The sequence below is a fragment of the Catharus ustulatus genome, chromosome 13 (assembly GCF_009819885.2).
Source record: "Catharus ustulatus isolate bCatUst1 chromosome 13, bCatUst1.pri.v2, whole genome shotgun sequence".
NCBI lineage: Eukaryota > Metazoa > Chordata > Aves > Passeriformes > Turdidae > Catharus > Catharus ustulatus.
In genome coordinates, this window is record NC_046233.1 from 12,438,285 (window position 1) to 12,464,872 (window position 26,588).

The 26,588-nt window shown below is 49.4% G+C and overlaps 2 protein-coding genes across 2 annotated transcripts; both read right to left on the reverse strand.

Moving 5' to 3' along the window:
• Positions 1-1,318: 1,318 nt before the first annotated feature.
• On the reverse strand, positions 1,319-6,766 carry HMCES (5-hydroxymethylcytosine binding, ES cell specific). The gene is made up of 6 exons (XM_033071970.1): positions 6,569-6,766; positions 4,708-4,851; positions 4,247-4,369; positions 3,535-3,692; positions 2,878-3,070; positions 1,319-2,462 (listed from the first exon to the last, which is right to left on the reverse strand). Exons 1-6 carry the CDS (start codon positions 6,749-6,751, stop codon positions 2,256-2,258), a joined length of 1,008 nt encoding a protein of 335 aa, XP_032927861.1. The 5' UTR covers positions 6,752-6,766; the 3' UTR covers positions 1,319-2,255.
• Positions 6,767-7,040: 274 nt separating this feature from the next.
• Positions 7,041-25,525, reverse strand: COPG1 (COPI coat complex subunit gamma 1). The gene is made up of 24 exons (XM_033071897.1): positions 25,299-25,525; positions 22,797-22,849; positions 22,367-22,447; positions 22,204-22,275; positions 21,329-21,408; positions 20,353-20,428; positions 20,106-20,198; positions 19,690-19,776; positions 19,416-19,573; positions 18,684-18,817; positions 18,202-18,269; positions 17,285-17,473; positions 16,739-16,834; positions 15,146-15,389; positions 14,686-14,761; positions 14,287-14,390; positions 14,049-14,174; positions 13,592-13,660; positions 13,095-13,237; positions 11,464-11,635; positions 10,420-10,517; positions 8,996-9,134; positions 7,972-8,070; positions 7,041-7,410 (listed from the first exon to the last, which is right to left on the reverse strand). The coding sequence occupies exons 1-24, from the start codon at positions 25,333-25,335 to the stop codon at positions 7,280-7,282; spliced, it is 2,625 nt and encodes an 874-aa protein (XP_032927788.1). The 5' UTR covers positions 25,336-25,525; the 3' UTR covers positions 7,041-7,279.
• Between the last annotated feature and the right edge of the window lie 1,063 nt (positions 25,526-26,588).

Here is a 26,588-nt window from a genome sequence, read left to right on the forward strand (position 1 = left end):
CGCCCCTGCTGCTTCACGGCTGCGTCGGGGCCGAGAATGGGGGGAGGGGGGCTGGCACCAGGGCCCGTGGGTGTCCCTGCAGTGCTGTGTCCAAACGTTCTGCCTTGCCCAAACCATGGCCCCGTCCTCGGCCAGCGGGATCTCTCTCCCGGAAGGATGCCAAAGACTGCGGGCGAGGGCGATGCTATGGGGAAAAGAACCCCCGATAGGGAGGGCAGCCTGCAGCGAGTTCCTACCCTCCCTTGTCTCACGTATCAAAGAGGAAAGTTTCTCCACAATCAGTTTCCACGGACAGGCCAGGTTGATTGTGGGCATCTCGGCACCAGGTTAGAGGAACTGCCTATTTGTAGCCTTGGGCGAGCGGCCAGACTCCAGTTTAAAGGTGGTGTAGCTCAGCAGTTAACACCACCTCATTAAACACTCAGCGTATGGGTTTTTTGGTTGGTTTGTTTTGTTTTTTTTTTTTCATTTTTTTGGCGATGCTGCTGCTAGTCCTCACAGTCTGGAGGGAAGTAACCTGTACTCTGTACCCTTGGGCCTTTGCATTGTCCCTGCGTCCCCACAGGAAGGATTATGTTCTCCAGAGCAGGGAAAGTTGAGCATCCCCCCACTCGTGCTCAGGATCTTCACTCCCTCCACGGCAATTGGAGACCTGAAATGAATTCGAGATGAGCTGGTGACCTTTAGAAAAGCTTTATCTGCAGTTAGCACTGACTAGGCTGGGGCAGCTGAGCAGCTCATGCTGGAACAGCGATGGGCAGGCAGGGACAGAAACCTCCCGTTGTGGCTCCTGCAAGGACAGGCATCAAGCTGAAAATCTGTTGTGCCAGGAGCTGCTAATACAGTGATTCTCTTGCCTCAAGTGACGGTGACAGCAATGAGGAGCCAGCTAGCAACAGGCTTTCTGGATAGAAATCCTAATCCTACCCCATAAGTCATGAAACCCGTGCTCAGCTGCCTCTAGCACGCAAGGGATTCAGAGCCGGATTTCATTCTGAGAGCACTCAGGTCTCCCCAGGTGTCCACCCTGTGGCTCTACTGTCCCTCTCCCCAGGGAGAAGCCCCAGCTACAGCCAGCCTTGCAGCTCCCCAGGGACAGATGACTCTAGAGGAGCCCCAGAATCAATCCCCAGAGAAAATTTACCACTGGCAAACGGAAACAATCCACCACCATGGCCTTGCAGAGCTCAGACCCTGAGAGCTCAGCAGTGGGTAGGTGGTTTGCTCCTCAGCAGATGGAGAGGAGGCACAAGCTCTGCCTGCAAAACAGGAGCACTGGGGTTGCAGTGGGCAAGAGGAACACAGACACACACATGGATAAGGGCACAGCCCAACCAGCCAGTGAAGCCCATTTTATTGTTTCCAACACAAAGGAAGTACTGAGTTCTAGCAAGGATTTCACCATGTAAGGCTTTTGGTCTGTAACATCTGGCTCTGTTTACAAAATCCCTGACCTCAAAAACAACGGCCCTATGCTGTTCTATAATGGCACTTAGGTTATCTGGGCTTTAATGACTGGCCTTTTCAAATAAGGCAGAGTGCATCCCTCCCCAGATCAAGGAAATCCTCTCTAAGTCTTCAAATCCCATTAACAAAATGATTGTACAAACAACGTGACAGACACACTGTTCCACCCTGCTGCCAGCAGGGAAACCTACACAAAATCCAGTTCCTCCCAGGCACCACTTGAACATCTCCCTGTTTAGGAGCCATGAATGCACATAGCAGTGTTGTGCAGAGCAGGGTGGATGTGGCAGATCTTCCCAGCCTGGGGTTTCCTCATAATATTTACTGCTTGTTCCTCAGTATTGCAGCCATCTTTTCAAGGCAAGAGTATTGGAAAGGAATTTGTACAGAATCAGAGTGGAATTAAGTGGAAAAGAGGTATCAGTTTAACACCAAGGAAAGGGAAGAGAAAACCAAACAGAAAGAGACATGAACTATGAACATTGTCAGGAGGCAGAAGCTATTCCTCCCTAGCAGGCTGAGATGCTTCTCAGGGCTTTATCTTCACTTGGAATGACTGGCAGGGAGGGAGGCCAACAGGTTATATTCACTCCCATCAGCACAACACCAAACTCTTTACAGACATCAACCTTTAACAAAATACAAGGAAGAGAGACAACAACATAGAGCAGCAGATCAACACCTGAAAGGCTTGGACAATTTCAACACCAGTCTTCCAAAAATACCATTTCTCACTCTGCTTAGGAAAATCAGCAGTAAAAGGGATGGCCAGCCATCTCAGCTGATGCCTAAGCCTTGTGCTTCTTTGCAGGTGGCTGTCCCTGCTTCCCCAACCACTGCTGCAGGACAGATGCACTGGTTTTCTTGGGTGAAGGGCTGTGGATGAACTGACTTGTCCACTTGGGCAAATCATTTTCTTTCTTCTGGGGAGAGCCCTCTTGGGAGCTTTTTAACCAGTCCAGCATCACTTTGTTGCTTGGGGTGGCTTTGACCTCCTAGACAGACAAAAAAAAAATGTGAGAGAAGTCAGAAGCACAGAGAGAGCAGGGCAGCCCGCCAGCTGCAAGAGCTGGTCCAGAGCAGGATGTGGAGGCTGGAGCAACGGCCCTGCCGGCAAACAGGCACATCTGTGGGAGGTTCCCCAGACTGCTGCGAACAGGCTTGTTCCAAGGCCCCAGGCAAAAATGGAATTTGCCTCATTTGGCAGCAAAATCCTGGCATGGGCTGACAGTTCTATTTCTGGAAGCAGAGGGAAGGGAATCTGTCCAGGGCTCAGCACTCCAGCATCAAGCACGGGCATGCTCTGCAGACTTTGCCTACTGCCACTCCTCCTGCAGCCTGGCAGCTCTGACCCAGCTCAGAGACATCACTGCGGCTGAGCTCCCCCTGCCACGCCCCACCAGCACCCACCTGCTTGGCTCCCAGCTCAATGCGTGCAACACACTCAGGTGTGTTGTTGCGGATGTTGTTGACAAAGGTGGACACTGGGTGGAAAACAATATTCTCTGTGGGCTGGATGAGTTTAACAGCTTCTTGGGTTGGCACTTCAGCAAAGTCCAGCCATTTCCTGATGGCTTCATCCCCATCCAGAATGGCTGGCATCCTAAGGGATGATGCAGTTGGAGTTAAAGCTCAGCAGTGATTTGTCAATGTGGTGGCAAAAGCCAGACTTGTAAGCTAGCAAGAAGCTGGGATCCTGGGGGGAACAGGGAAAACTGAAGCAGCAGAATGCTCTTCTGCAAGGCAGAGTGCGCATTCATTTCACCCAGGTAGCTGACTTATTGGAAGAGGCAGAAGGTTGACTGCCTGGCCCTGGTCAGGCAGGGAGACCAACTCCAGAAAGTGATCCAATTCCAGCTGCCATCCATGGAGCACAAAGATGGTGATTTATGGAAAGGACATGAGCTGGTGACCCAAAATGAGTCAGCAGTGTTGCTGCACTTCTCTCCGAGAGGAGGAGGAGAAGGCTGCACTCTGTGCCTGTGTGCTGTCAGACTGGTGTCTAGAGGTGCAGTTCTCCTACTACATCCCCCCCACCCTGCAACCCCCTTTTCTGCTCTCACTTGCCTGTGATGGATGAAGCTCACGTCCTTGGAAGCATCCACAGTAATGATGGTGTAAGTGTACAGCATTTCTCCTCCCCCTGGTGGCTCCCAGCAGTCGAAAATCCCAGCCATAGTGAGCAACCTCCATCCTTTCCATTCATCTCCCTCCATCTCCTTGTCCTGCAGGAGAGAGGCCCCACTGTCCTGGTCAGTGCTGGCCCATGGACAGCCAAAGCAGCACAGATTTGCCAGTGCTGAGGCAGGTCAGTGACTCAGATCTGAGTCATGAACAGAACTAATCTGAGGCTCTCCAGGAATCTTTCTACTTATTTGAGGTAACTCCAGGAGAGGTATCAGGACCTTCATCTTCCCACAGGCAAACCAGTGCTCCCCTCCCCTTCTGAATATCCCAGCCACTGGTTCAGCCAAATGAAAGGGGTAGTGAAACTCCCAGCCCAGTCCCCTGTGAGCCACACTGCCCAGCCATGCAAATATCTGGCACACGGGGAGCAGTGACCGTGACGGCAGGGACGCTGCGTCACCTCGTACAGCGTGGAGACCGCTGTGATGGGGACTGCCAGAGTGCTGAGCCCAGGTAGAACACAGCCCTGCTGGGAAACAGACTCCCAGAGATGGGCACAGTAGGAGGGAAGTGGGCTTTTCCCCAGGCAGCTGGTGGGAGCAGGGGCCCAGAGCTGGGTGCAAGTGTTCAGACACAGCAAGGGGCTCCGTACCATGGCGTCCTTGGTCTGGGGAAAGTAAATGAAATACGGTTGCTTCCCCCCATTCTGCTGCTGCTGCCACTCGTAGAAGCCATCTGCCAGGACTACACAGCGCTTGCCCTTGAGGAGAGCACCCTGGGGAGAGACAGCACAAGTGAGTGGAGAACAGCAGCTTCAGGCAGCCTGCAATGGCAGAAGGGCTCCTGCAACCATCCAGCCCCTCACTCCCTCCCAGGACTTTCCTAAATTGCCCCTGGGATGCACAAATGCCACCACTAGTGCTATGTTGAGCTTTACCAGTAAGTGCCTTTTCAGTTCTCCCGTTTTAGTGAAACCTCAGCTTTGCAGTACAGGGACTTGCTCCCCTGTGCAACAGCAAGTGGTGACCAGTACTTGCCCAGCAGATATTTCAGCCCTGGCTTTGCTGACTAGAGGACTTCTTCAGGCAGGACACAAAGGTGGCAGCAGCTCACCTTGTAGGAGGACTTGCTCAGCATAGTATCACTGCGGCAGTTGGAGGTGTTGAACTGCAGTTTGGAGGGGTTGTCCTGTTTGAACCAGGAGGGCACCAGGCCCCAGCGCATGTCCATGAGGACTCGCTCGGAGGAGTCGGCATCCTTTTGAATGAACAGAGAAACATGTCGGGTCAGAGACACATCACAGAGACCACAAGCACCCCCATGGCTTGAGAGAGGTGTTTTGGGAAGTCCTGTGGAGGTGGCTTCGCCCCTTTAAAGAGGGGATCTGGCCAGCATCTCTGCCAAGAGACACTCTGGAGCTCACTGTCCCTCCCTCACAAGCCACTAATTATAAACCCTTTGTATATTCTTAACAGCTTTCATGTAAAAATTAATCTCCAGCAGAAAAGCCATGAATATTTTGCAGGAATAAAGAACTGTCTCCATGAGGCTCACCCAACTCTCTGGAAGAATTAACACAGCTGCTTTTTAGTGGAAATGCCTGGAGACATGAACTCCTGAGCTCTAGAGTAAACAGCCATGTCAGGCTGGTGTCAAAGTCCTCAAAACCTTCCCTGGTGACACCAAACATCCCAAAAGGGCAAAAACCTCACTTTCAGTTTAATAATGTGATTTCTGCTGACCTGGTGCACTTTCACTGCTTGTGCTTTGCATATTACCTGCCTTTGGACAATGGAAACAGTTTGTGGCTTTCGATTCTCCCCAGCTTGCTCTCACTTTCTGCCCACAGCTGCCAGCCCTGGCAGCGCCTGCCGGGCTGTTTGCACCCAAAGGACTGCAGCAGACACAGATACACCCACCATAGGTGTGTGTGTGTGTGTGCAGGGATGTGTATGTGTGCAGTTTTGTGAAGTCCTTCAGAGCCTCCCTCAGGGCAGGAGTGGCAAAAAGGGACACCCTACACCACACCAGCATCCCAACAACTTGAACAGCAATGGACAACTAAGCAAGTCTGGGCTTGTGATGTGTATCACACTCCCTGCCCCATATTCCTCTGCTCCATCAGCTCCAGGGGGATGTGGGACCCCTAAAGCAGGAAAGCAGAGCATGAGGGATGCCTGATGGCATTGCCATCCGAGGGTCCCACCTGATCACCTGTGCCAGTAACGGCTCAAAGTGCAGCTGCTGCAGCAGCTGGGGAGGGAGAGCAGAGCAGGTCCAGATTGGGGTGTTCCAATTGAGCACACCCCGTTTCACCCCGCTGACCGCCAAAGAGCAGCAGTTCACCCTTTTCATGTGAAACCAAACGAGCAGCACCAACAGCTCTAGAGGCTGCCCAGGCTGTCCGGGGGAGGTCACGTAAGGCTTAAATTATGCGGGACAACAGTCACCACAGGTGCACAGCTACTGTCCCGCTCCCGAGTCGAGATTTTTTTTTCTCTCTCTACTTTCTCCTACTACCAATGTGACCTGGACACACGCCGCAGTTACGAAATTAAAAAAAAAAAAAGGTGCCTCAGGAAAGTCAACTAAAACCGGCAGAGCAATTAAAGGCATTTGCGAAAAACCTCCACCAAGGTAAAGCACTTATACACATTTTGCAGAAAACGTAAACACTGCGGTGGAAGCCCAGTACCGATTCCCATCCTCCTTTCGAACATGTAAATATTAACAAGAAGCGACATTTTAGCAATTAGAAAATTCAGTACCTGCCACGTAGAGCAAATCGAAAGGAAACAAACCCGGGCCGTTCAGAGCGAGTCCCTCACCCCGGGGAGGCACGGCCTCCTTCCCTCGAGTGGAGCCGCGAGATGCCCAGCACCCGCCGCAGCTCCCGGAGCCGGGATGCGGCCCCGGAGCCGGGATGCGGCCCCGCCGCCTGCGCGCCCGGCCCGCGGAGCGAGGGAGGAGGTACCTGCTGGAGGTGGCGGCGGGAGAGCAGCACGGGGCCGCTGGACTGCGGGCCCTTGTTGTAGGAGGGTTGGTAGCGATCCTGCCGCACCCAGTCGGGCTGGCGGTGCCGGCCGCGGCGGTCGCGGTAGGCGCAGGCCCGGCGCAGGTTGTCGGCGGCCAAGGAGCAGGCGGTGCGGCCGCACATCCCGCCGGCTCCGCACGGCACCGGGCACGGCGCTCCTCACGGCACCGGGCACGGCGCGGCACCGGGCACGGCGCTCCTCACGGCACCGGGCACGGCGCTCCTCACGGCACCGGGCACGGCGCGGCACCGGGCACGGCGCTCCGCACGGCACCGGGCACGGAGCTCCTCACGGCACCAGGCACGGCACGGCACCTGGCACGGCGCTCCGCCGCCCGCGGGGAGGGGCTGCGGCCGGGGGCAGGGCCGGCCCGCGCCGCCGAAACGCCGGTCCCGCCCCCGACACAGCCAGGAAGAGCCACAACATCGCTTTATTATTGGAACGACAGCGGGAGCACAGGGAGCGGCGGCTGCGACATCCGGTGCGGGGATAGAGCGCGGAGTAGCCAGAGATTAAAAACATGGTAATTTTATAGACAAAGCTCCGAGTACAGCTATACTGCAGAGAACACAAAAGCTGCTGTAGTGACCGCGATCCTAATTCTGCTGCCAGTGGGGGCTCGGAATGAGGACAGTCCTGGGAAGGGGGGTTTATCCGACGGAGGCCATGATGACATCCACGGGGAGCTCCTCTGTGCTGCGCGCCGTGACCTGCATCGTCACCGTGTCCGTGAGAACCAGACGGGACCGCACCAGGAGGTCATGGCCACCCCGGAACACACCTGGAGAGCAGAGCAGGACGGAGGGGTGAGCATGGTGCAGGCTGCTCTCCCCTGCAAGTCTGGAGATGAACATTACTGCTTGGCACAGCAGTCTGGCAAATCCTAGTACTGGGCCAGGAGAGACCCTAAAGCAGCTCAGTCCCCATTCATTGTAACATACCTGGGACCCCTGCTACTGTAAAACCCATGAAACCAAAGTGTAAAATAAACTCCGGGTGAGAAGAGATCCAGGCATGTCTAAGAGCTCCCATACTCATCTGTTCTGCTGGGTAAGGCTGCTGTCTTTCCCACACCAGGCTCACTTCAAAGCAGGATGCCACAGATCACAAAGACAGCAAATTCCACCCAGCTGGACTGATCCTAACATCCCCTCCACAACAGCACCCGCCCTGATCCCAAGACCAGTTGCTCTGCACTGCACAGGCAGAAATCATGGCAGGAACAAACTGCAAACTCCAAACCAGAGCAGAGTGGGCTCCATCAGAAACTCCCACCCTTATTTTCAATGCTGTGCAACCTCCCAGAGCTGCTCCTCAAGCAGAACCTCACCCCACAGCTCACCTGCCAGGTACAGTGTGTGAGAGTTCTTGTTATCTGGCACTTTATCTGACCGCTCACAGGGCTGCATCCCCAGGAACTTCACAATATTGCTCACTGCCTCTGTTTGAAAAAAATAAATAAAATAGGCTGTGTGTCACAGATATCTTAACAGGGGCACATAAACAGCACCTAAAAGTGACTTAAGCTCTCCCTACATGTTAGAGTTCTTGTCCTGAGGGACACACACCACTGGTCAGAATCGTGGGTTTGGAGGTCACAAGGACTGCAAAGACAACACATAAAAACCTCCACCAACCACCATGTAAGAGTTCTGTTATCTGATGTAGCAAATGTGCAACACAAAGAAGGTGGGGAATGAGTCAGACAAGGGCAGATAGAGAATGCAGCTGGCTGCACTTACTGCACAGCCCTGTCAGCCTGCTCACTTCTCTTGACTTGCAAAGGAGAAACAGGTCTTCAGGAAAAATATGAAAAGGCCTCAGAGAGAGTATTTCAAACCCCAAGGGGCTGTTCAAGGGAGCACAGAAATGGCTACAGGACAAGGACACCCTGTAAGGCATCATAAGAACTAGGTTTTCACAGGCTTGTGAGTAAAATAGGACTCTTTAATACATGGTGAAAGAGAGGAGGGTTTACCCCACCAGCCTGCTCACCAGCCTCATGTCTTCTGCTGTTTTCATTTTTCCTTAGTGGTCTCAAGAAGAATGGTGGGAGTTCATAACTGAACTGTGGTGTGTCTGCTTGGAAGGGTTAAGTACAAGAGCAAAGCAAGATATCCTCTTGCATCCACAATCCAGCCTGGTCTCTCCTGGTCACAAAACACTCTTTAGTTTATTTTGAAACCTGAACTAACTTATCACAGTAACTGCAGCTCCCTATTTAACAGCTGTGGTGTAAAGCTTGTGAAGGGTTTTGCACCATTAGCTTTTCTGTGACAGATCTAAAGTGAACCAGACTGGGCCTCTGGACTCTGCCTGCTACAGGGAAAATAAGAGCTCTGCTGTGTTCACACACCCTTCCTTACCTTCAAGCGTTTTAATAGCAGATAAAGTAAAGGTTTCTTCCTTTTCAAACTCATCACCCACTTCATCCCAGGCTGCTCCAAAGTTTGGCTTCAGAACTCGCTGGATGTGATCAGCCACTGTGACCTCCAGGTCTTCAAGCTGGTGGCAGAAGAGGTTCAAGTGAAACATGGTTGTTCTTAACCCTGTTATCCTCAGGGTGAACTTCAGACTGGATTCTGAGATCAGATGAATGCAGGAGACAGCTTCCACTTCCACTTCTGGTTTGCTACTGAGCAACTACTAGGCCTGAGAAAGGCACAGTGATGCCATTTCCAGAGCTTAAAAACCAGGATCCTGCTCTGAGCACAGCCCTTGGCCTGACAAAGATCAAAGGACTAGACAAATGGCCAAAACAGAGGGGAAAACAAAAGCTGCTTGAGCATTTGTTTTTCTGAAGTGCATGTCAGCTTTGTTTTGCCTTTCTGGCTTATCATTTTGTAAGCTGGTAAAGTGAGACACTGACAGACATGTGCAATCACCTAACACTGGCACCAGGGTAAGCTGAGCAGCTGCTGTGACTGCACCCGTGCATGGCAGAACAGGCTTGTCCCCCCAGAGTGTATAATGAAGGACAGGCAGTATCCTGCAGGACACTGGCCTGCATTAATCCCAACAATTGCTGCAAAAAAGAATCTCCTCCTAATTCTAGTTGAAATGCATGGAAGAGTTTAAGTATCACTCAATTGCCTTGGTGACTGGTAGGAAGATGAAAAACGTGTTAACCTTGTATGTTCCATTGTGAAAAACTCTCTCCACTCCTTCTGGGAAGACAGTGACTCACTGCACAGCAGTGCCTCTAATCAAATTCAGAGCAGTGACAGGCAGTGCACAGAAAACAGTCCCTGGAGCTAGCAGGCCAAGCTGAGGCTGTGAACAACATCCCTTCCTCTCCAAGGAAGAGAGGCGCTTCTGCAGCACCACTGCTTTCAGCAGTGTCAGAGCTGGGCAGGGAAGAGCTCCACCTTCCCCAGAATAGGAACAAGGATGGCAACTTTCCTGTGCCAGGCAAGCCTCTAAACAATTAACCATGCCACCACAATTAACCATGCCTGATAGCCCTCTGTCTCCACAACCCTGAGTGTGCCATTGCTGGAGCCCATAGGGCACAGTCAGCCAAACCTGGAGGATGCACCATGGTCTCCCAAAACATACATATCCTGCACAGTCAGGTGTCCATCTACAGTGCAACAGGAGAATACTCCAAATGAGACAAAGCAAGCTCTGCAAACTCCTGTCTGTATCAGAGACAGCAAAAGCTCCCTCTAGATGATGCTGCCCACTTCAGTGTTGGTGGTCACAGCACTGCTTGCAGGGATCCGAGTTCAGATTGCAAAACCCCACGAAATGACAGTTTTCATGATCAGGTACATGTCCAGCTTCTTACCACATACTCATCCTCATAACCCTCATCATCTGCCTCCCCTGTGTTGGGATCACAGTCCTTGACAGTGAACTTCATCATGCAGCTGAACGTGCAGGCCACTGGAGACAAGAAAGCAAAGGCAAAGCTGACATTACCACCATATCCACACTACCCTGAGGTACAATGGGGCTAGGAGGTTTGGGGCAGCCAGGCTCTCCTCATCACTGTCAGCAGCACAGGCTTAGCCACTGACCTAGAGAGAGCTCTCCAACAATTTGTGTCTCTCAAGGACAAGCTATTTATTTATAATATTAAGCAAACAGTGATAAAACAGGCTTATGATGGTTGTACAAGACCATAATCCTCAGATCAAGTGCTATTACTAATGAACCTCACATTCTGCTGGGAATGCTAACTAAATGTGTCCCACCAGCACCTCATGAAGAGGCAAGGTGCACATACAAGCACCAGTTCATTTCAGCACCTCTGAAATGAAAGCCCCTCACACTGCAATGCTGCAGCTCATTAATACCACTCGGCTGGGAGAGGAAGCAATGACTCATCTCTAGAAGATGAGTACTGCTGAGTGAACAGCAACAACACGACAGGAGAGCAGTTCCAGAGCACAAACCAGGCAAACCAAAGCACAGGTAAAGCCTGATTCATGTTCAGGATAGCGGCAAACAGGGACGAGGATGTTCAATTCTAACAGACATCCCATAAATTCCAGCACTTTGTCTGAAAATACTCCTTTGCTGCTCAGAGCATCTGGGCACTCTCAGCACTTTACAACCATCAGCCTCCCCATGGCTAACATAAAGAAAGGCTGAAGGACATGCAAGGGTGTATAAAAGACAATTCATCTGCCAGCTCTCACAGCCCAACTTGGCAGTGCTACAGCACAAGGGAACCAGCAGAGGAGAAGGAAGGCTTGACAGCCCCCAAAACAGCAAAGACAAGTCATGCTCATCATCACTCATACACAGGCTATAAATATCTGGCTGGGATGTAAGGTAGAATGTGTAGGAATAAGAAATACAGAAAAAAGGAGTGCAGACTGTTTACCTGCTGTTGGATCCTCTTCAGACAGTGCCACCAGTGTGTAGCAGGTACCTGGCTGGTTGTACACCAGGGTTTTGGCAGGTACGTAGCCAATGACCTCATATCCCTCTGTTGGCTCCATCTGCACTGTGACATTCTCCAGGATCTGATCATTCAGGGTGTTTGTGCAGTCAAACTAAACAGGAAAAGGGAAAACAGCAACAGCTTGAAGCTGCTCACAACCCATTGAAGAGCAGACTTAGCTTAGGCACTGTGGGAGCCTGGTGTCAGCCCATGCACCCCCAGCTCTCTGTTTCCATGGTGCACCTCGCTATCAGCTGGCTCATTACAGAGCAACTTGACTAAAGAGTGCTCATTTAAATGCTTCAGGGGAGAAACTAAAACCCTGCTGAGGAGTCCAGTGCTAAAGCAAACTTTTTTTTTTTTTTGTAAAGGAAACAAGACTTAAAACAAACCAGCACACACCAATCCAAGGCCTGCTCTCTGCAATTCAGGCAGGATCACAAATTCAGTGAGGGCAGGGATGTGTCAGATTTTGCCTGTTTCAGTTCCACCAATTAGTATGGAACTTTTTCCTCTAATTTCCAGTCATTCCTGGGTTAATTCTTTGCTCTATGGAAATGCAAGTACTATGTTGCCTACATCATCCCACTTGAAGCTACAGGGACAGTGCCTTCACAGCAAATGGAAAGAAGATCCTTTGCATGGCTCAAACATGGTACAGCTTGAGCAAGTTTCAGCAAGCTTGATGTTTTCAGCAAGTCTGAACTTGCTGATTAGACTTCGTTCCAGCTGCAGTGCCAAATCTCTTAAGCTCATACAATTGCATCTGGTGAATGGACAACAGAAACAAAGGTCAACCCCTGTGAGGGCTGTGTAAGCAGTTCTGAGCTTTGAGGAAGGAGCTTGGCTAAGGACAAAACACTGCTGCTCACAACTAGCAAAGGACTTGCTGTGCCTCAGAGTCCCTGAAGCCCAGGCAAGGGGACTGGGGCACATCTCACATGTAGCAGCAGGGTAGTACAGCCAAAGCCAGGATGTACTGCCAGGATGTACAGAAAAAGAACCTGTGCTACAGGCTAAAACAAAATATAGCAGATGAAGAGCTCTTCCCCACTGGATCCCTTTCTTGGGTACCCTTTTCAGTTTTAGTAAGCTTCACTTTTTCATGTCCAAACTACATGCTTGGGGACTCTGAAGATAGAACACAGATTCCCTTGCCAACTCCTCAGTGAGAACAGCCCCACCTGGTGCTGGCTGGATTTGACTGTACCTGTAAGCATTGCTCAGACACCCCCCCCAACCTTACTAATTTTCTTTGGGGTTCTGCTGCCATGGATATGAAACTAAGGACTACTCATTGCAACGTTGTGCTTTGAACACAGACTATGGGTGCTGCACCTCTGGAAGTGCTCAAGGCCAGGTTGGATGGAGTTCTGAGAAACCTGGTCTAGTGAAAGGTGTCCCTGTCCATGGCATGGGGGTTGAAACTAGATTATCTTTAGACTCACTTCCAACTCAGGCCATTCTATGATTCTAGGATATTCCTGAGAGATGTCTTCACAGTGAAGCTCTTAGCCAGTCAGCAGCTTATTTTCTAATAGTCTTCAGCACCACTCCCCATAGCTACCCACCTGGAACACCATGTGGTTGACAAAGGTATGCTTGGTGCAACGAACCACATACTCTGTCTCCAGCTCTGTCAGGGCCACAGGCTCTGAGGAAGACTTGAAGAGTGGGCCCAGCTCCCTAAACTCTGGGATGGCTGCCAGTTGCTCTGAAATAGAGAACACAAATTACTGCCTTCCTCAGGACACAAGGAGGTGTTAGCCGTTTCAAATCCCTTGTTTCAGCTGCCAGAAGCTGCTACAGTAAGGAACTATCCATCAAATACTCACAAACATTCCCCAGAGACTTTTAAAATGAAAAGTCTCCTTTGCTCATGCCTACTGACAAAAGAGGACTGCAGGCACCCCCACCCTCCAGGAGTGAACAGTTGACCTTAAGTGGGGACCCCGTGGCACTCCCTGCAAGAAGGTAAGAAGCAGCCAGAGGGGCTAAGGCAAGCTCAGCAAGAGGTGGCTACAGAGTTCTCACACATGGACAGAGGAGAGGCCTTGCATCAATTTACCTTGGAATATTTCTTGCCGTGTTGCTGCCACTTTCTCTGGCTGTTTCACTACAGCAACAGGGGCATTTTCTGTAAATGAAAAAGAAAACAATCAAACAAAAACAAACCCAAAAGATCTGAATGCAGAGTAAGAAATTACTAAATCAGATCAGTGTCTGGAGAGGGATTTGACTAAGGAAAGCAAGGGAGCTCATTTCCCATTTGATATAGACTAGGCACCCATATTTGGCTTCCTAAGCAGCTTTAGAACCACAGCAGCTCCAGTGAGGATTGCCAACTACTACTATTATTAGTAATTGGGCTAAACTGAAACATTAATGTGGGAGCAACCAGATTTGCAGGCCTTAGTCTTTCCAGGAGATGGAATCCCACAAAATTCAAATGGGATGGAGCTCAGCAATTCCCAGCAAGCTCAATGCAGTGAATCACTGGCATTCAGGAGGACCTGATTCCTCACCTGCTCTTTGCTCGATGACAGGAGCTGTTGCCAAAGGAACAGATTTCAAGTCAAAGGGTTTCTCAGAGGGCTCCAGGGTGTACTGATGAAGAGCCCTCTCGAGGCCAGGGATGGATACTGTCAACCCTGGGGACAGAAGGGATAGGTTACTGAAACCACAACAATGCCAGGTCTTTAGTTTAACTCTTGTTAAACCAGGAAAAAAGCACAGGCTTGTTTTAAGGCCTTCCTGCAGTACCATTCAGGATGTAGCCAGCATTGAGGGCCTTCTGCTTCTGCTCCAGGACATTCAGGTAGAAGGTGGCTCTGTCTCTCACTTCATTGTCATCATCCATCACACACCTGAGAAGAAAGTGGAAAACTTTCTTTAGAATCGACCTACGACATCACAGGCCAGAAAAAAACATGCCAAAGGGGAGATCCAGCAATCTCCTAGTAATTGTATTAGAAAAGCAGTAATCTGCCACACATTATTTCCATCTACTTTCTGGTGCTTAATGCAGTGGTGATCCTATCACAACATCATTGGTACCCCCTGCACCTTCTCAGACCCACAGGTAGAAGAGACTAGACAAGCTCTCACAAGCAAAGAGGATTTTTCACCCAGGATGCTGAAAAACTCTGAGGCACAACTGACCTTCTCAGTAGCACCAAGATACTGGGCAACATCTCCTCATTCTGAGCTCCAAACTTGGCCAGGGCACTGACAGCACCTGTAGAAAAAGTAATGAAAACAGAATTAGAAAGCAAAGGAAGCAGCTGAAGTTTCCTCCATTTCTTGGCCTTGATCAAACCATGATCTTGGCCATGTCACAGATGCTACATTAGTAAAGTGTGTGCACTAGTAAAACTGTGACTAGAAAGAAGCAGAGGTGAAGTGCCTGCAAACCCTTTGTCTAGTTTCAGAACCAGAGCATATTCCTTCCCACTTCTCAGCCACAGGCTGCCTCTTCCATCAATACTACTGCAGGATCTTTGCTGTATAAAATTATCTGCTCAGGCCTAGAGCAAATCACAACCCTCCAAAGCAGAGGCATTCATACACTATGGTTCCCTGAAGATCTAAGTGCAGAGAGCTTTCCAGGTCTGTCACTTACCTGCACGGACTTCTTCATGCTCCAGAACAACCCTGTTGTAGATGAAGCGAATATATTTGGAGGGGTTGTTGGTTTTGGGCCCTTCCTGCCCCAGGAGGTGGAGGATACGAGTGGCCAGCACAGTGAACTCGCAGTCCTCAATGAATTCACAGAGGTGAGACAGGCCTGTCTCTTTGCTCTCTGAGTTCTCCTCAATAATGCTGATGATGCAGTCCACAATGGCTCGCTTGTATTCAAAGCCACCCTGAGGAGCAAAAGGGAACTGCTCAGCTGGAAATCTCAAAGTATTTTAGAGACTCTGAGCTACCCAGACAGGAGAAACACTCCTTTGAAAGGTCACTCACACTCAGTGCTTTTTACTGTGTATTTGAAAGGAGGAGGGCAGTAATTCTGCCCTCACTTTTGACCCTCTTTATACCCAGAGGGCCAGCTAATATTCAGGCTCTCTTGCCAGCTCCCTTAGAATGGTTGCACTGGAGAAAAAAACCCAAGTCCTAACCCAAGAGTAAAAGGATTCATCTGGCTGAAGGGTTTTTATCTCCATCAAAATCCTCTGCTGCTAGAATTAGTGCTTAAAAATAGCCATACAGGAGGAGAAAAAACCCAACCCTCTTGCCTTTGGCACTAGACATCTGAGGATGAAGCACAAGAGAAACGTATGAAGGATCATATCTGCCACAGCAGGATGCAGCAAATAGCTCCATTAGTGTGGGATGATAGGCAATCAATACCTCCCCAGGTACAGCCACAACTGACATGCCAGTAATGCTTGGTTATCTTCAGACATTATTTACTAATGTCCTCAATACACACCAGGGGATTAAACTGCACACTACCCTCTGCCAATTACATGCACAGTGCCAGGCATTTCGACCTTTCTGGATCTACTTCTGATTAAAAAAGCTTTAAAACAGAATGGTTTGAAGTACAAAACCACATTCAAAATGATACCATCCACCCACAGAAAATCTGGGAAAGGAGAATAGTCCATTTTTCACAGGAGCAAAATGAGATGCTCTGGTTTGTTCCCAATTAAGAGGTTGTAATTGGCAGGAAGTGATGTCAGAGCAAGCAGTGGTGCCAGCTGTGCTGCAGGCATGTTTGCTCATTTAGAAACAGCCTCAGCAAACCTCTGTAAAGCTCTCTTTCTGCAATTTTTGTCTTACTGAATGCAGAGAATGGTTATAGGTACTCATGATCCCTTCACTGCCACAGCACAGACACTAGAACAAAAGTGGTCCCGTGTCATCAATAAATAGGTTGTTAAATATTTGTGTACAAGACAAAACTTCTTGGAATTTGCTGTCAAAGTATAAAAGGTTCAAATGTGAAACACACATGGACTGCCAACAGATCTGCTGTTGCTTGCATTTGCTTTGAGAGTTAATAAACCCCCATTAAAAAAAATCACAGAATGAAAACCACACTAAAATTATGCCTGGCAGTTTGCTTGTAACTATTGTGCACAGCTGGGCATTTCTGCAGTTAGACTGCAAGCCTTTCACTGCACAGCCTTATCAGAAAAAGCTTGGCACTCACAGGGAGTACTGTTCATGCACACAAGCAAGGCAGGTGGTTGTCCTGCAGACTTACCTCCTCCCGAAGCATAGTGAAGAGGAAGTTCATGAGGACGGCGTGTTTGCGAGGGTACTTCTGACACAGAGCATTGATGGCCTGCACCACCACCACCTGCAGGAAAAGGGCACAAATAAAAAAATAGTTCTGTTTCACCATGCAGGAAAAAATAACTGAATTGTATCAATTTTGTTCTGGCCTCCCTAGCCTGGAAATCAGGGTTTTGTCTTTATTTATTCAACAAATGCAGTTCCAGGTGGTACAATCCTAAGAATTGGAGGAGACAGATCTTTATGCACTGGTCAGCCCCTAAAGAAAGCCCACATCCACTGGAAAGAAGGAGATTTGAATCTCAAAAGGCATCTCCCCAGAACAGAGCAGGTGACTTTGGAGATGTAGGACCGAGGCATGGCTTAGTCAGCCTCAAATACTTTCTCCTCCCTGCAAATATCCTGCTGCTTCTGGAAGCAGCTCCATGCAGGTTTAGAGCACGCACACAAACATGCACAAGGACATGAGGTTTCTTCAGGAATCTGGATGTCCCTCCTCTTCCCACTTCCTTACTTTGAACTCATCTGAGATTTCTGACATGAAAGAGGAGATCTGCTTCATGAGCCGGTCAATGCTGCTCTCACTGCCCGTTTTCAGCAGGGTGGTGATGGCCAGGGTGGCTATGCTGCGGTTGGAGTCTGTCACAAGGTTCTCCAGGTCCAGGTTACAGGCAGTCACAGCAGATGGGTGCTTCATGGCCACCTGCAGCAGCAAAGAATGAAAATCCCTCAACAGATGCAAAAGGTCCAACTGGCAAAAACCAGCAAAACTCGCTCCTTCCCATAGAAATAAGTGATACAGACTGCACATAAAGGACATCTCAGACAAACAGCTGATCTGGAGTTAAGGTAACAAGCTCTTGTTTCTGTGGAATTGCACTCCTTACAAGAAGAGAAGCAGTAGTAATAAACAATCTTATATTATTTTTAACTCTCTGATTTTCCTCTGTATAGTAAGAAAAGAAATCTATGAACTTCCAATAAAAACTCAGCCAGACTAGCTGTGCAAAACAGCTCAGTGGGCGGAAGCACAGCAGTTACCAGACACTGCCATTCTCACTTTTTCTTTTATAGTTTATAAGGAGAACGGAAAAGCTGGAGCAAAGACTACCACAGAGCAGGCAAGAAGCATCATCAAGGTTTGATCCCTGTTTTACAGGGAGCTTCCTTAACATGGGAAGCTCAGAAGGGAAAGCAGTAACACCAAGACCAGTGACATTCTAAGAGATCAGTGAAAATTATCAGGGTTTCTTTTCCTTCTGTAGTGTGTTCTTTGAAGTTTTATTCCAGACAGAAAGCAGTGGAATGTAAGAATGTAGCACAAGACAGAGTTCATTCACACAAAATCAGCACATAATCTGACTGCCTCCTTCTGAAGAAGGCACCTCCCTGCATATGAGACTACTGGAGCTCCCAAGAGACTGCTCCTACCTTGTTGAGGGTACGGACGGCTGCATATCTTAGTGCTGCTTTCGGGGAGCTGCAGAACAGCTGCAGAACTGCAAGGTGGGAAAAGCAACAAAGGCAGATCTTTAGGCACTCTAAAGCATTTAATACCTAAAGCAAGAGTTTCAGTGAAGAGACAGGTGCAAGAGACAGATTAACTAGAAAAATGCTTAAGAAAGAATTGTACCTTTAACAAATTCCTTCCTTCTTCTTGTCCCCTTTGCCTTTGTCACATCCCTGCTGACAACTAATTCTTACCTACCTCCCTCTTCTTCCACAGTGCTGCTATCCTCTGCTCCTTGTGAAAACCTAATTCATCACCTTGTGATCTTTCCTATTATGTTAATTTGAACTGCTGTTCTCCATTTCACGCAAACCCCGCTCCTTTCCCTTGTTTCTTGGGGCAATCAGCAGCAACTACTGGAGGCTCATAATTCCCTCATGATGGCCATGAGCACCACGCTTACCTGAGACAGCTGGAGCCAACTCCTTGGCAGTGCAGTTGGGCAGATTAACGATGGCAGATGCAGCTTCATACACCACCATCTCATGCTTGTTTCTTAGGCAGCTCTCAATGAAATCAAACAGAGGGCTATCGCGGCTAAGGGACAAAAAAACCCCACAAGACTCAGTTAAAACAAAGATACTACCAGAAATTAAGAATTCAGCAGCAGAAATGGGCAGGTCCCACAGCCCATGGAAAGGTAAAAGCAGCTATAAACCCACTTTGTCCCCAGATTTTGCAGTGGTCATTATACCGTACTTCTAGCATGTGTGAAAGTCAGGCTGCCTTCTCAGAAGACACTCTCTGCCTGTCAGGATAAAGGGAATCTCCCTCAACTCTCACACAGTAAGAAATGACTGTACACACCACAACACTTATCCACCAGGAAGCAACACTGCTTACAAGTTGGATAAACAATTACAGAAGACAGAGAAAATTAAGTAGAACAAAGAACAGTTATGCAAAACAGTCCAGAGAAACAAGATAGTATTTGATGTGCAAGCAAGGCTCACAGAAGTCATCTTAAACAACCAGGAAGACATGCTATATTTTCTCTGCTTTTATCCAACAATAAGAAGGTAGAAGCTGCATGCTGCTCTTCAAAGACAGAATAATGAGATGGCAAGTGAGCCTGCAAGAGGAGGTGGAAGCAGGACCAGGAAATCTTTTCAGCAGGGCAAAGGAGCCCACTCACCTGCCAGCCTCCTCCTCTAGCAGCTTGCTGGCTATTCTGATCATCATGCAGTAGGCAAATGGGGACTTGAGGCCGTGGCGTGTGAACTTGCTGAGCATCTTGTTGACTGCCAGGCGGTCGTTCTTCCGCACGTGGTACAGCAGGCCCAGAGCATGGTACTGTGCAGGGAAACAGAACATCACAAACCCATGCAGAGGTGCCTGGCTGAGCTCCAGCAATCTGCTCCATGCCCAGCTGCTGCTGGCTATTCCCCTGGTGGAGGTGGGTGTCCTACCTGCACCATGATATTGTCACTGGAAGCTGCCTCCTGAGCCTCATTCACCCAGCGCTTTACCACATCATTACTGGTCTTCAGCAAGTGCTGGAAGGAAATGAAGCCACAGCAACCCATGAGATAAGAATGGAGGAAGCTTTGAGAAATTCAGCTTATATTAAGAAGGAATGAGCCTTCCCCATCAGTGTGCTGGCAGCAACAACTTATAGAAGAACAAGGGACCAGCATGCAGAGACCTGGCCATAACAGCTGCAACCTCAGGAAGCTGACCTCTAGCAAAGTCAGCGCCAGTCCCTCAGTTCACAAAAACAGGAATAGCAACAAAATCCTGAAACTCCCAAAATGTCCAGTCCCACCAGAGATGACTGCTTCCCTGCTTGACTGTCCCTCAGGCCCATGCTGCAGGGAGTACATACCAGGGAAGACACAAGAGCAGAGCTGGACACACTTGGCACTTTATCAACAATCGCCTGCTTCATATAGCGCTCAATGGCCTGCAACATGGTACTCTGTAGAGAGAGGGAAACAACAGCTGATATGGGAAAGCTGTTCAGAGTGTGAAAGGGGACGCAAAGGCATGAATAGCAGAGTGGAAAGTGGGATGGGGTAAAGTAGGAAAAATTGAAGGGCACAGAGCTGCCCCACGGGAAAAGCAGCACTTACATCAGTGATCTGACAGAGCGCTCTCACAGCAGGGCCTCGGTAATTGTCATCCTTCCCAGTCATGTCTTTGGTTAAGCTGGGAAAACAGGAAGCTCTCAATATGACATTCCTGAGCCAGCAGCTCTCAAGTGCACACACACTGCACACAGAGCAGCAGGCAGCCAGCACCATGGTTGAATGCCAAGCAGCCAGCTGCAGGTCTCAGACAAATCCCACTGGGGTGGGAAGGCAGGAGAAAAAGATCAGTACTCAGGTCCTAAGCCCATCAACAAGTTGCATGTTGATGTAGTTGCAAATTGCACTGTTCACCAAGTGAGGCTGGAGCACATACATATACCCCTGAGGCTTCCTTCCTACTAAACAGTCATTCCTGTCCTTTTCCCAGGGTCCTGGTCAGTGTGAGACCATATGTGAAGGGCTGGGAGTTCATTTCATGCAGCACTTGAGACTGGCTTCCACTTCAGCCCTCTACAGACCCTGTACTGACAGGCTCCTGACTCCCTGACAGGGCATTTCACTGGGATGATCAGGAATCCAGGAATGATACACAGAGGGAATTTTGTTCCCTGGAGAAGTCATATTCTGTGCTGCTACAGGAGAAGTAAATTTTTGTCTCCCTGTGGAAAGCTTTGGGATTTATGCCAGAATTCTTCAAAACATTTCAGGCCATTCAGACAGGTGTTAATGAAAAAGCCTTTGCAAAAAGGGAAAAAACAGCAGTGCTACTGTATCATGCAACCAAGAGACCACCCAAACATCCATGGGCATGGGGATGTGGCGACACAGCATACTCTGCATACATCACTACGAGTTCGATGTTTGTATATTATTAGTCTTTTATAAAGGAAAACTTTTTCTTCACTAAGGGCATTCCCTATCACCACCCTGCTTAGGGACTACAGTTATCTTCAAGAAGCTAGACAGACATTACTGAAGGGCATGTCAATATTACAGCAAGAAAAGTGAAGTGACTGACCTGCTAGTAACAATGATCACATCTTCTGCGATAGAAGACATCTCTTTGATGGTGAGGTAACACATCCTGCGAAGGGTTGGCTGGCAAGGAAACACGCAAGAACATCAGCTGAGATGATCCCAGATAGGAAGGGATCTCAGTTTTCCCTGCTTACATAATTTTATCATGAAGATCACAAGAACCTGATACCTTCAGAGCACCTCACTCCCTGAGTGTAAAATATGTACAAAATCCAGACTGATTAACAAAACACCTTTTCCTCTTCTAAATCCCTCAGTCTTAGGGTGCAGCCATAGAGATACCAGGTTTGGCTGGATCTACAGTTTCATTTTCCACTTGTCCTTCACAGGAACAAGGAGAAACCCTTGAAACTATTTGATGGTTTGGTAGTTGAAAGCCTTGTGTTGCTTCAAAAACAAGAAAGCAAACCATCTATATTCCTGAGTCTGGGGATTTCTACACTGGTCTCATGATTTTAATGCCTAGCAGTTTGTAGGACAGCTAATGACAGTGCTACTGCTGTGGGTAGGCACTAATTCCCAACCTCCTCCAAACACACAATTGTTGACTCTCAGCAGGATATTTTAATGCTGGGCACAAAGCACAGTAAAATCCCCCTGCCTACCACAATCTCATTAATTAAATGTCAATTTAGAGAGAGGAATCTCTGCCTCAACAGCAGTGCATACTTCAGTTAAGCTGCTACAAGATCTGGGAAGGGCTAGGAAGCTGATCACCATTTCTAAACCTTCACCCTACTTTTCCCACTCAGATCAGGTAGCTTCAGACAGGACAGAAAAGCTGATTGTATAAAAATGTGTATCTCAAGGGACTTGTCCCACCAGGTGAATAGAGAAAACCAAAGGCAGACTTACATCATTGGACTGGAACAGCTTGGTCATAGCAAAGAAGGATTCGGTAGCTTCTGTGACACCAAGGTGCTCCCCCTAGTTGTTTGGAAAGAAGAAAGGAAATCCCAATTATCGCAACCAGCTTTGGGCCTGATGTCTCCATAGATGTATATTTTCTCTCTCTTACCTGGTTTATGAGATACAGGATCTTGGTGAGGATATGAGCACATTTTCGTGGGTTTATGGGAGTCTCATTAAACACTCGGGCCTGGAAACAAAGCAAAGATGAAGACTGACACTGACACCCTCTTGCAAACATTGTCCTGCCTGTCCCATCAACTCAATGTGAGTGAGGTATGGTGAGATACTTAATGGCTTTGGATCAGATTTCCCTTCAATTTCTGTTATACATGGACCCCTTTAGACTTTAATATGTTACAGAGACCATTTCAAGCTTCTCCCTTCGTCTGTCCAATAATAAAATAAGAATTGTTGCCCATTTCTTTCAGGACTGTAACAAACCCTCATTTCCCTGCTGAAGTTCTCTAGTGACCTACTCAAGAAAGGGAGAGACTCTATCCAGTGGGGTACACAGAGGAGATGGTATGAAGATTTACCTCTTGCAAGACTGCACTCTTCTCCAGGTGCTGGAATGGGTTGGAATTCCCACCTGCAAAACAAAGAGAGTAAAAGTCTCTCCAAGGATATTGCCATGAGAAAGCAACTTTTTAACCATGTCCATACTTTAAAAACAGTCTGAGCATTTTGGGGTGATTTTCTTCATGACCACCAAGCAATCAGAGCACCCTCCTTGACGTAATAGTAATTGGATGTCTTCATGGCAGTCAGGGAAGGCAGAGCAGACAGGGCATTCTTCAATTTGCCATCCCCTCCACGAGTAACTGACTGTGAGCTGAGGCAGACTGATCAGCTGTAAAATAACTGTGCTTCACTGTATCCCCAAAGACCTATTTCCCCCCCTGGGCTGGAAGCTTGCTGGCAGTTAGAGCATCAATAGACCTAGAAACAAAAGCTCAGACAGAAAGATATCGCTTGCCAGACTGGTGAGTCAGGAGTGTTTTATCCCTCCCATATAAACCAATCAAGAATCCACCAGTAAAGTATTTTTGGCTCTATTACTAATTAAGAAAACAAGACAGCAGACTAGATAGGCTGGACACAAGTAACTTTCATTGTTCCACTTAACAAAGTAAATGACACTAAATAATTTAAACTCCCAGCAATTAAGGATTAAATAATCAGAGGGAAAAGCACTGTTATTCTGCATGGTCTCTATTAGATTGCCTCCCAAGCATTTGTGAGCTGCAGCTTTTCAAAAGCTGCTAGTTATCAATAAGCAGGTTTTAATTAGAACCTGTATTCAGCCTGGTCCTGGGACAAAATGCAGCTTTCTTCAGGGTTGTTCCAGTGTTTGTTCCAAAGCCTGGTCCACTAAAAAGAACATCTCCTGGGCCAAAATCTGACCTGACCCAAGCTTGAAGCATCCTAGGCTGGTTCCAGAAGCCCTTTCTAGAGTAAACCTTACATACAAAAGCAAACACATCTGCACTCTGGCTCCTTCCTGGTTCATAAAATGCCCTCCTCTGGCTCAGGAGAAGTTTGCAAAGGCAGCAGGTGGCTGAACAAAACACAGACACTTATGTGAGGTTGAAGAGGTAGAACAAAACAAAGGGAAAGAGCAAAAATGTCTCTAGTAGGAGTATGAACCAGTTCTAGTATAAGCATGCAAATGTGCTCCAAAAACCCGGCCCAGCAGGCCAGTATTTCCATGGCCCAGCATGTCTACAATCCTTAAATCAGCCATGAACAACACAGCATCACTGCTTTATCTTTCATAGCACTAAGGATCTTGAAATCCACTGTACATGGGGTCTCAGTCCTCACAGCACCCTGCGTCAGTTTTCTTCCACAGAGGGAGAAAGATGCAGGGAGGGCAGAGGTTGTGTGTTCATAAATTTCCTTATATTGGATAACAAACAACAATTTATTCTGATTTGTAGAGAAACACAATTTTGTGGCCCAAGTAACGTGTCAAAGGGAGTGGGAGCAGGTCATCCAAGGCTAGCAAAACCATTAATGGAAAGCAAAGACATAGAAGCCAATCACCTGGATACTTGTATCTTCTACCAGCCCTAACCACAGGTAATGTCAACACCTTGATGGGTGTGGCAGGTGCAAATGAAGAACAGCCCCCAAAATTAAAGCCAAGAGCTATTCCCCTCCAACAGCTGCCTCACTAAATTCTCTGGTTATCAATATATCACTGGAGGCCTTGGAAAAGGGAGACAAGGGCAGAGCACTTAATGCACTTTAAGATAAAAAGCAAGCACAGTCACACAGAACAATCACCAAGATGTAAGTTGAAACAATTTGCTTCAGGACACACAGATTTGTTATGCAGAGCAAGCTATGTAGAAAACTTCATAGGAAGATGAAAAAGATACCACAAAGCTAAACCATGAAAAGAAACACTGTCTTATGATGCATCACCTGAATTACACACCACATAAAATATCAACCTCTTCCTTACTAACCGGCCTAAAGTTTTGAAAAGTCAGGCAATCACTTCATGTTTCCTTGGTGCTCTCAGATTTTCTGATCTATTGAAAGTAGCAGTGATTGTGGGGCCAGAAAATGAATTGGATTCTACCTGGCTATAGCACCTGGTTTGAGATCTGGCCAACCGTGAACCGAGCTAATATGGTCAATATTTAGTCTCAGGCCCTGCTCCTGGTGATGTGGCAGGTAACCTCGCTGTGCTGTGCCCATGCAACCAGTTTAACCTCCGGCTGCAGCTCGAGAAGGAGGCAGCAGATTGCTCTAGAGCTCCCACAGTGCTTCTATGGTGCTTCTATGGTGCTCCCACAGCGCTTCCCGCTCGGCTCCATGCACACCAGCAAGCCGCCACTGCCAAGCTGGCACCGAGCCTCCCCTCCCAGCTCCCTTGGGGGTGCCCCCCTCACAGATCCCCTCATTTCCACAGGAGGGGTCTCTTCCCTCACAGCTCTCCCCGTAGACATGAAGGGGTCTCCCCTCACCAATCCCTCCGTACCCACGGAGGGGTCTCTCCCCTCACAGCGCCCCCGGCCTCCCCTCACCCGACTCCTCGTCCTTCTTGTCGAACTTCTTCAGCATGGTGCTACCGAGCGGCCCGTCGCTGCAGCCCTCCCGTCCCGTGGCAGTGGCAATCCCAGCCTAGGTTCTGGTCCCAATCCTGGTCCTGGTCCTGGTCCTGGTCCCGGTCCCGGTCCCGGTCCCGGTCCCAATCCTGGTGCCGGCACCGCCCCCGCCCCTTCCTGCCCCCGCCCCTTCCTGCCAGCTTGTCACTGTCACTGCGGCCGCCGCACTGCGCAGGCGCGGGGCCGCCCCCTGACGTGTCCGGGCGTGGCGCGGGGCCGTGATTGACAGAGAGAGGGCGGGGCCAACCGACAACGGCACGATCTGATTGGCGGAGAGGCGGGGGCGGGGCTGGCGGGGGTTGGGGTCGGCAGTTGAGGGGCTCCGGGGCAGGGACAGCACGGGGGACAGTGGGACTGCTGGGGACAGTGGGACACTGCTCGGTACTCTGGGGCTGGGGACAGCACAGGGCCTGGGAGAGGAGGCACTGGTACCAGGGGAAACACTGGTGATGGGGGAATGGCACTGGGATCCCTGAGATGGGCAAGAGAAGGGCACTGGAGAGATGTGGTGACACTAGGGGTAGGGGGGCTGAAGCATGGGGGCACACTGGGTTTCGGGGAGGACAGATGAGACGCTGGGGCAGAGCATGGAAAGAAGAAGATCCTGGCAGGCTCAGCGTCCCAGGAGCAATTGGGGATGGCAGGGGAGAGCCCTCTTATGCACGATGCCTGGTTGTCTCAGGCAGGTTGCCTGCCCTGTCAACATTTTTGACACTTGGATGCACCAGCTCTGGCAGATCTTCCTATGAGCCCTGTCTCCCACTGCTACTGGCACCCTGTCTCTACCCTGGTTCACAAACTGGCAGCTCAGCCCCACAGCGCACACCCGTTGGGTGCAGGGGGGTATCTCAAGGGGCCTGGCACTGCCTGGGCATCACCTGAGCCTCAGGTCAGCTAGGGATGGCAAAGGGCCTTTCACCCACCTCGCCACCTCACCCCAAGTCACCCTCTGCTGCCACATCCCTTCCTGAAACCTGTCCCTCCCATGGAATGTGGGGTCACTCACCTCAGTTGCTTCTGCCCCTTTCCCAAAGCCAGTGCCCGCTCCACAGTGAAAGGGCTCACTCACCCTGCTGCAGGTACTCTTCGAAGAGCATGGCTGTGTCCCCCACCAGCTCCAGTTGCCCCCCTGCAGGTGTCTCCCGGCCTCTGACTTGCCTGCACCACCTGTACTTTGCACGGGGCGGCCGCACTCTGCTCTGCACTGCT

Coding starts and splice junctions, on each gene's coding strand:
- HMCES (XM_033071970.1), bottom strand. CDS start 6,751: ATGTGCGGCCGCACCGCCTGCTCCTTGGCCGCCGACAACCTGCGCCGG. Junction 4,852..6,568: donor CCCGCCGCCACCTCCAGCAG/GTACCTCCTCCC, acceptor TTCATTCAAAAG/GATGCCGACTCCTCCGAGCG. Junction 4,370..4,707: donor TGAGCAAGTCCTCCTACAAG/GTGAGCTGCTGC, acceptor GTCTCTCCCCAG/GGTGCTCTCCTCAAGGGCAA.
- COPG1 (XM_033071897.1), bottom strand. CDS start 25,335: ATGCTGAAGAAGTTCGACAAGAAGGACGAGGAGTCGG. Junction 14,762..15,145: donor GCATGAAGAAGTCCGTGCAG/GTAAGTGACAGA, acceptor CTTTTTCTACAG/GTGCTGTCAGTGCCCTGGCC. Junction 13,238..13,591: donor ACGGCAAGAAATATTCCAAG/GTAAATTGATGC, acceptor TCTCTATTTCAG/AGCAACTGGCAGCCATCCCA.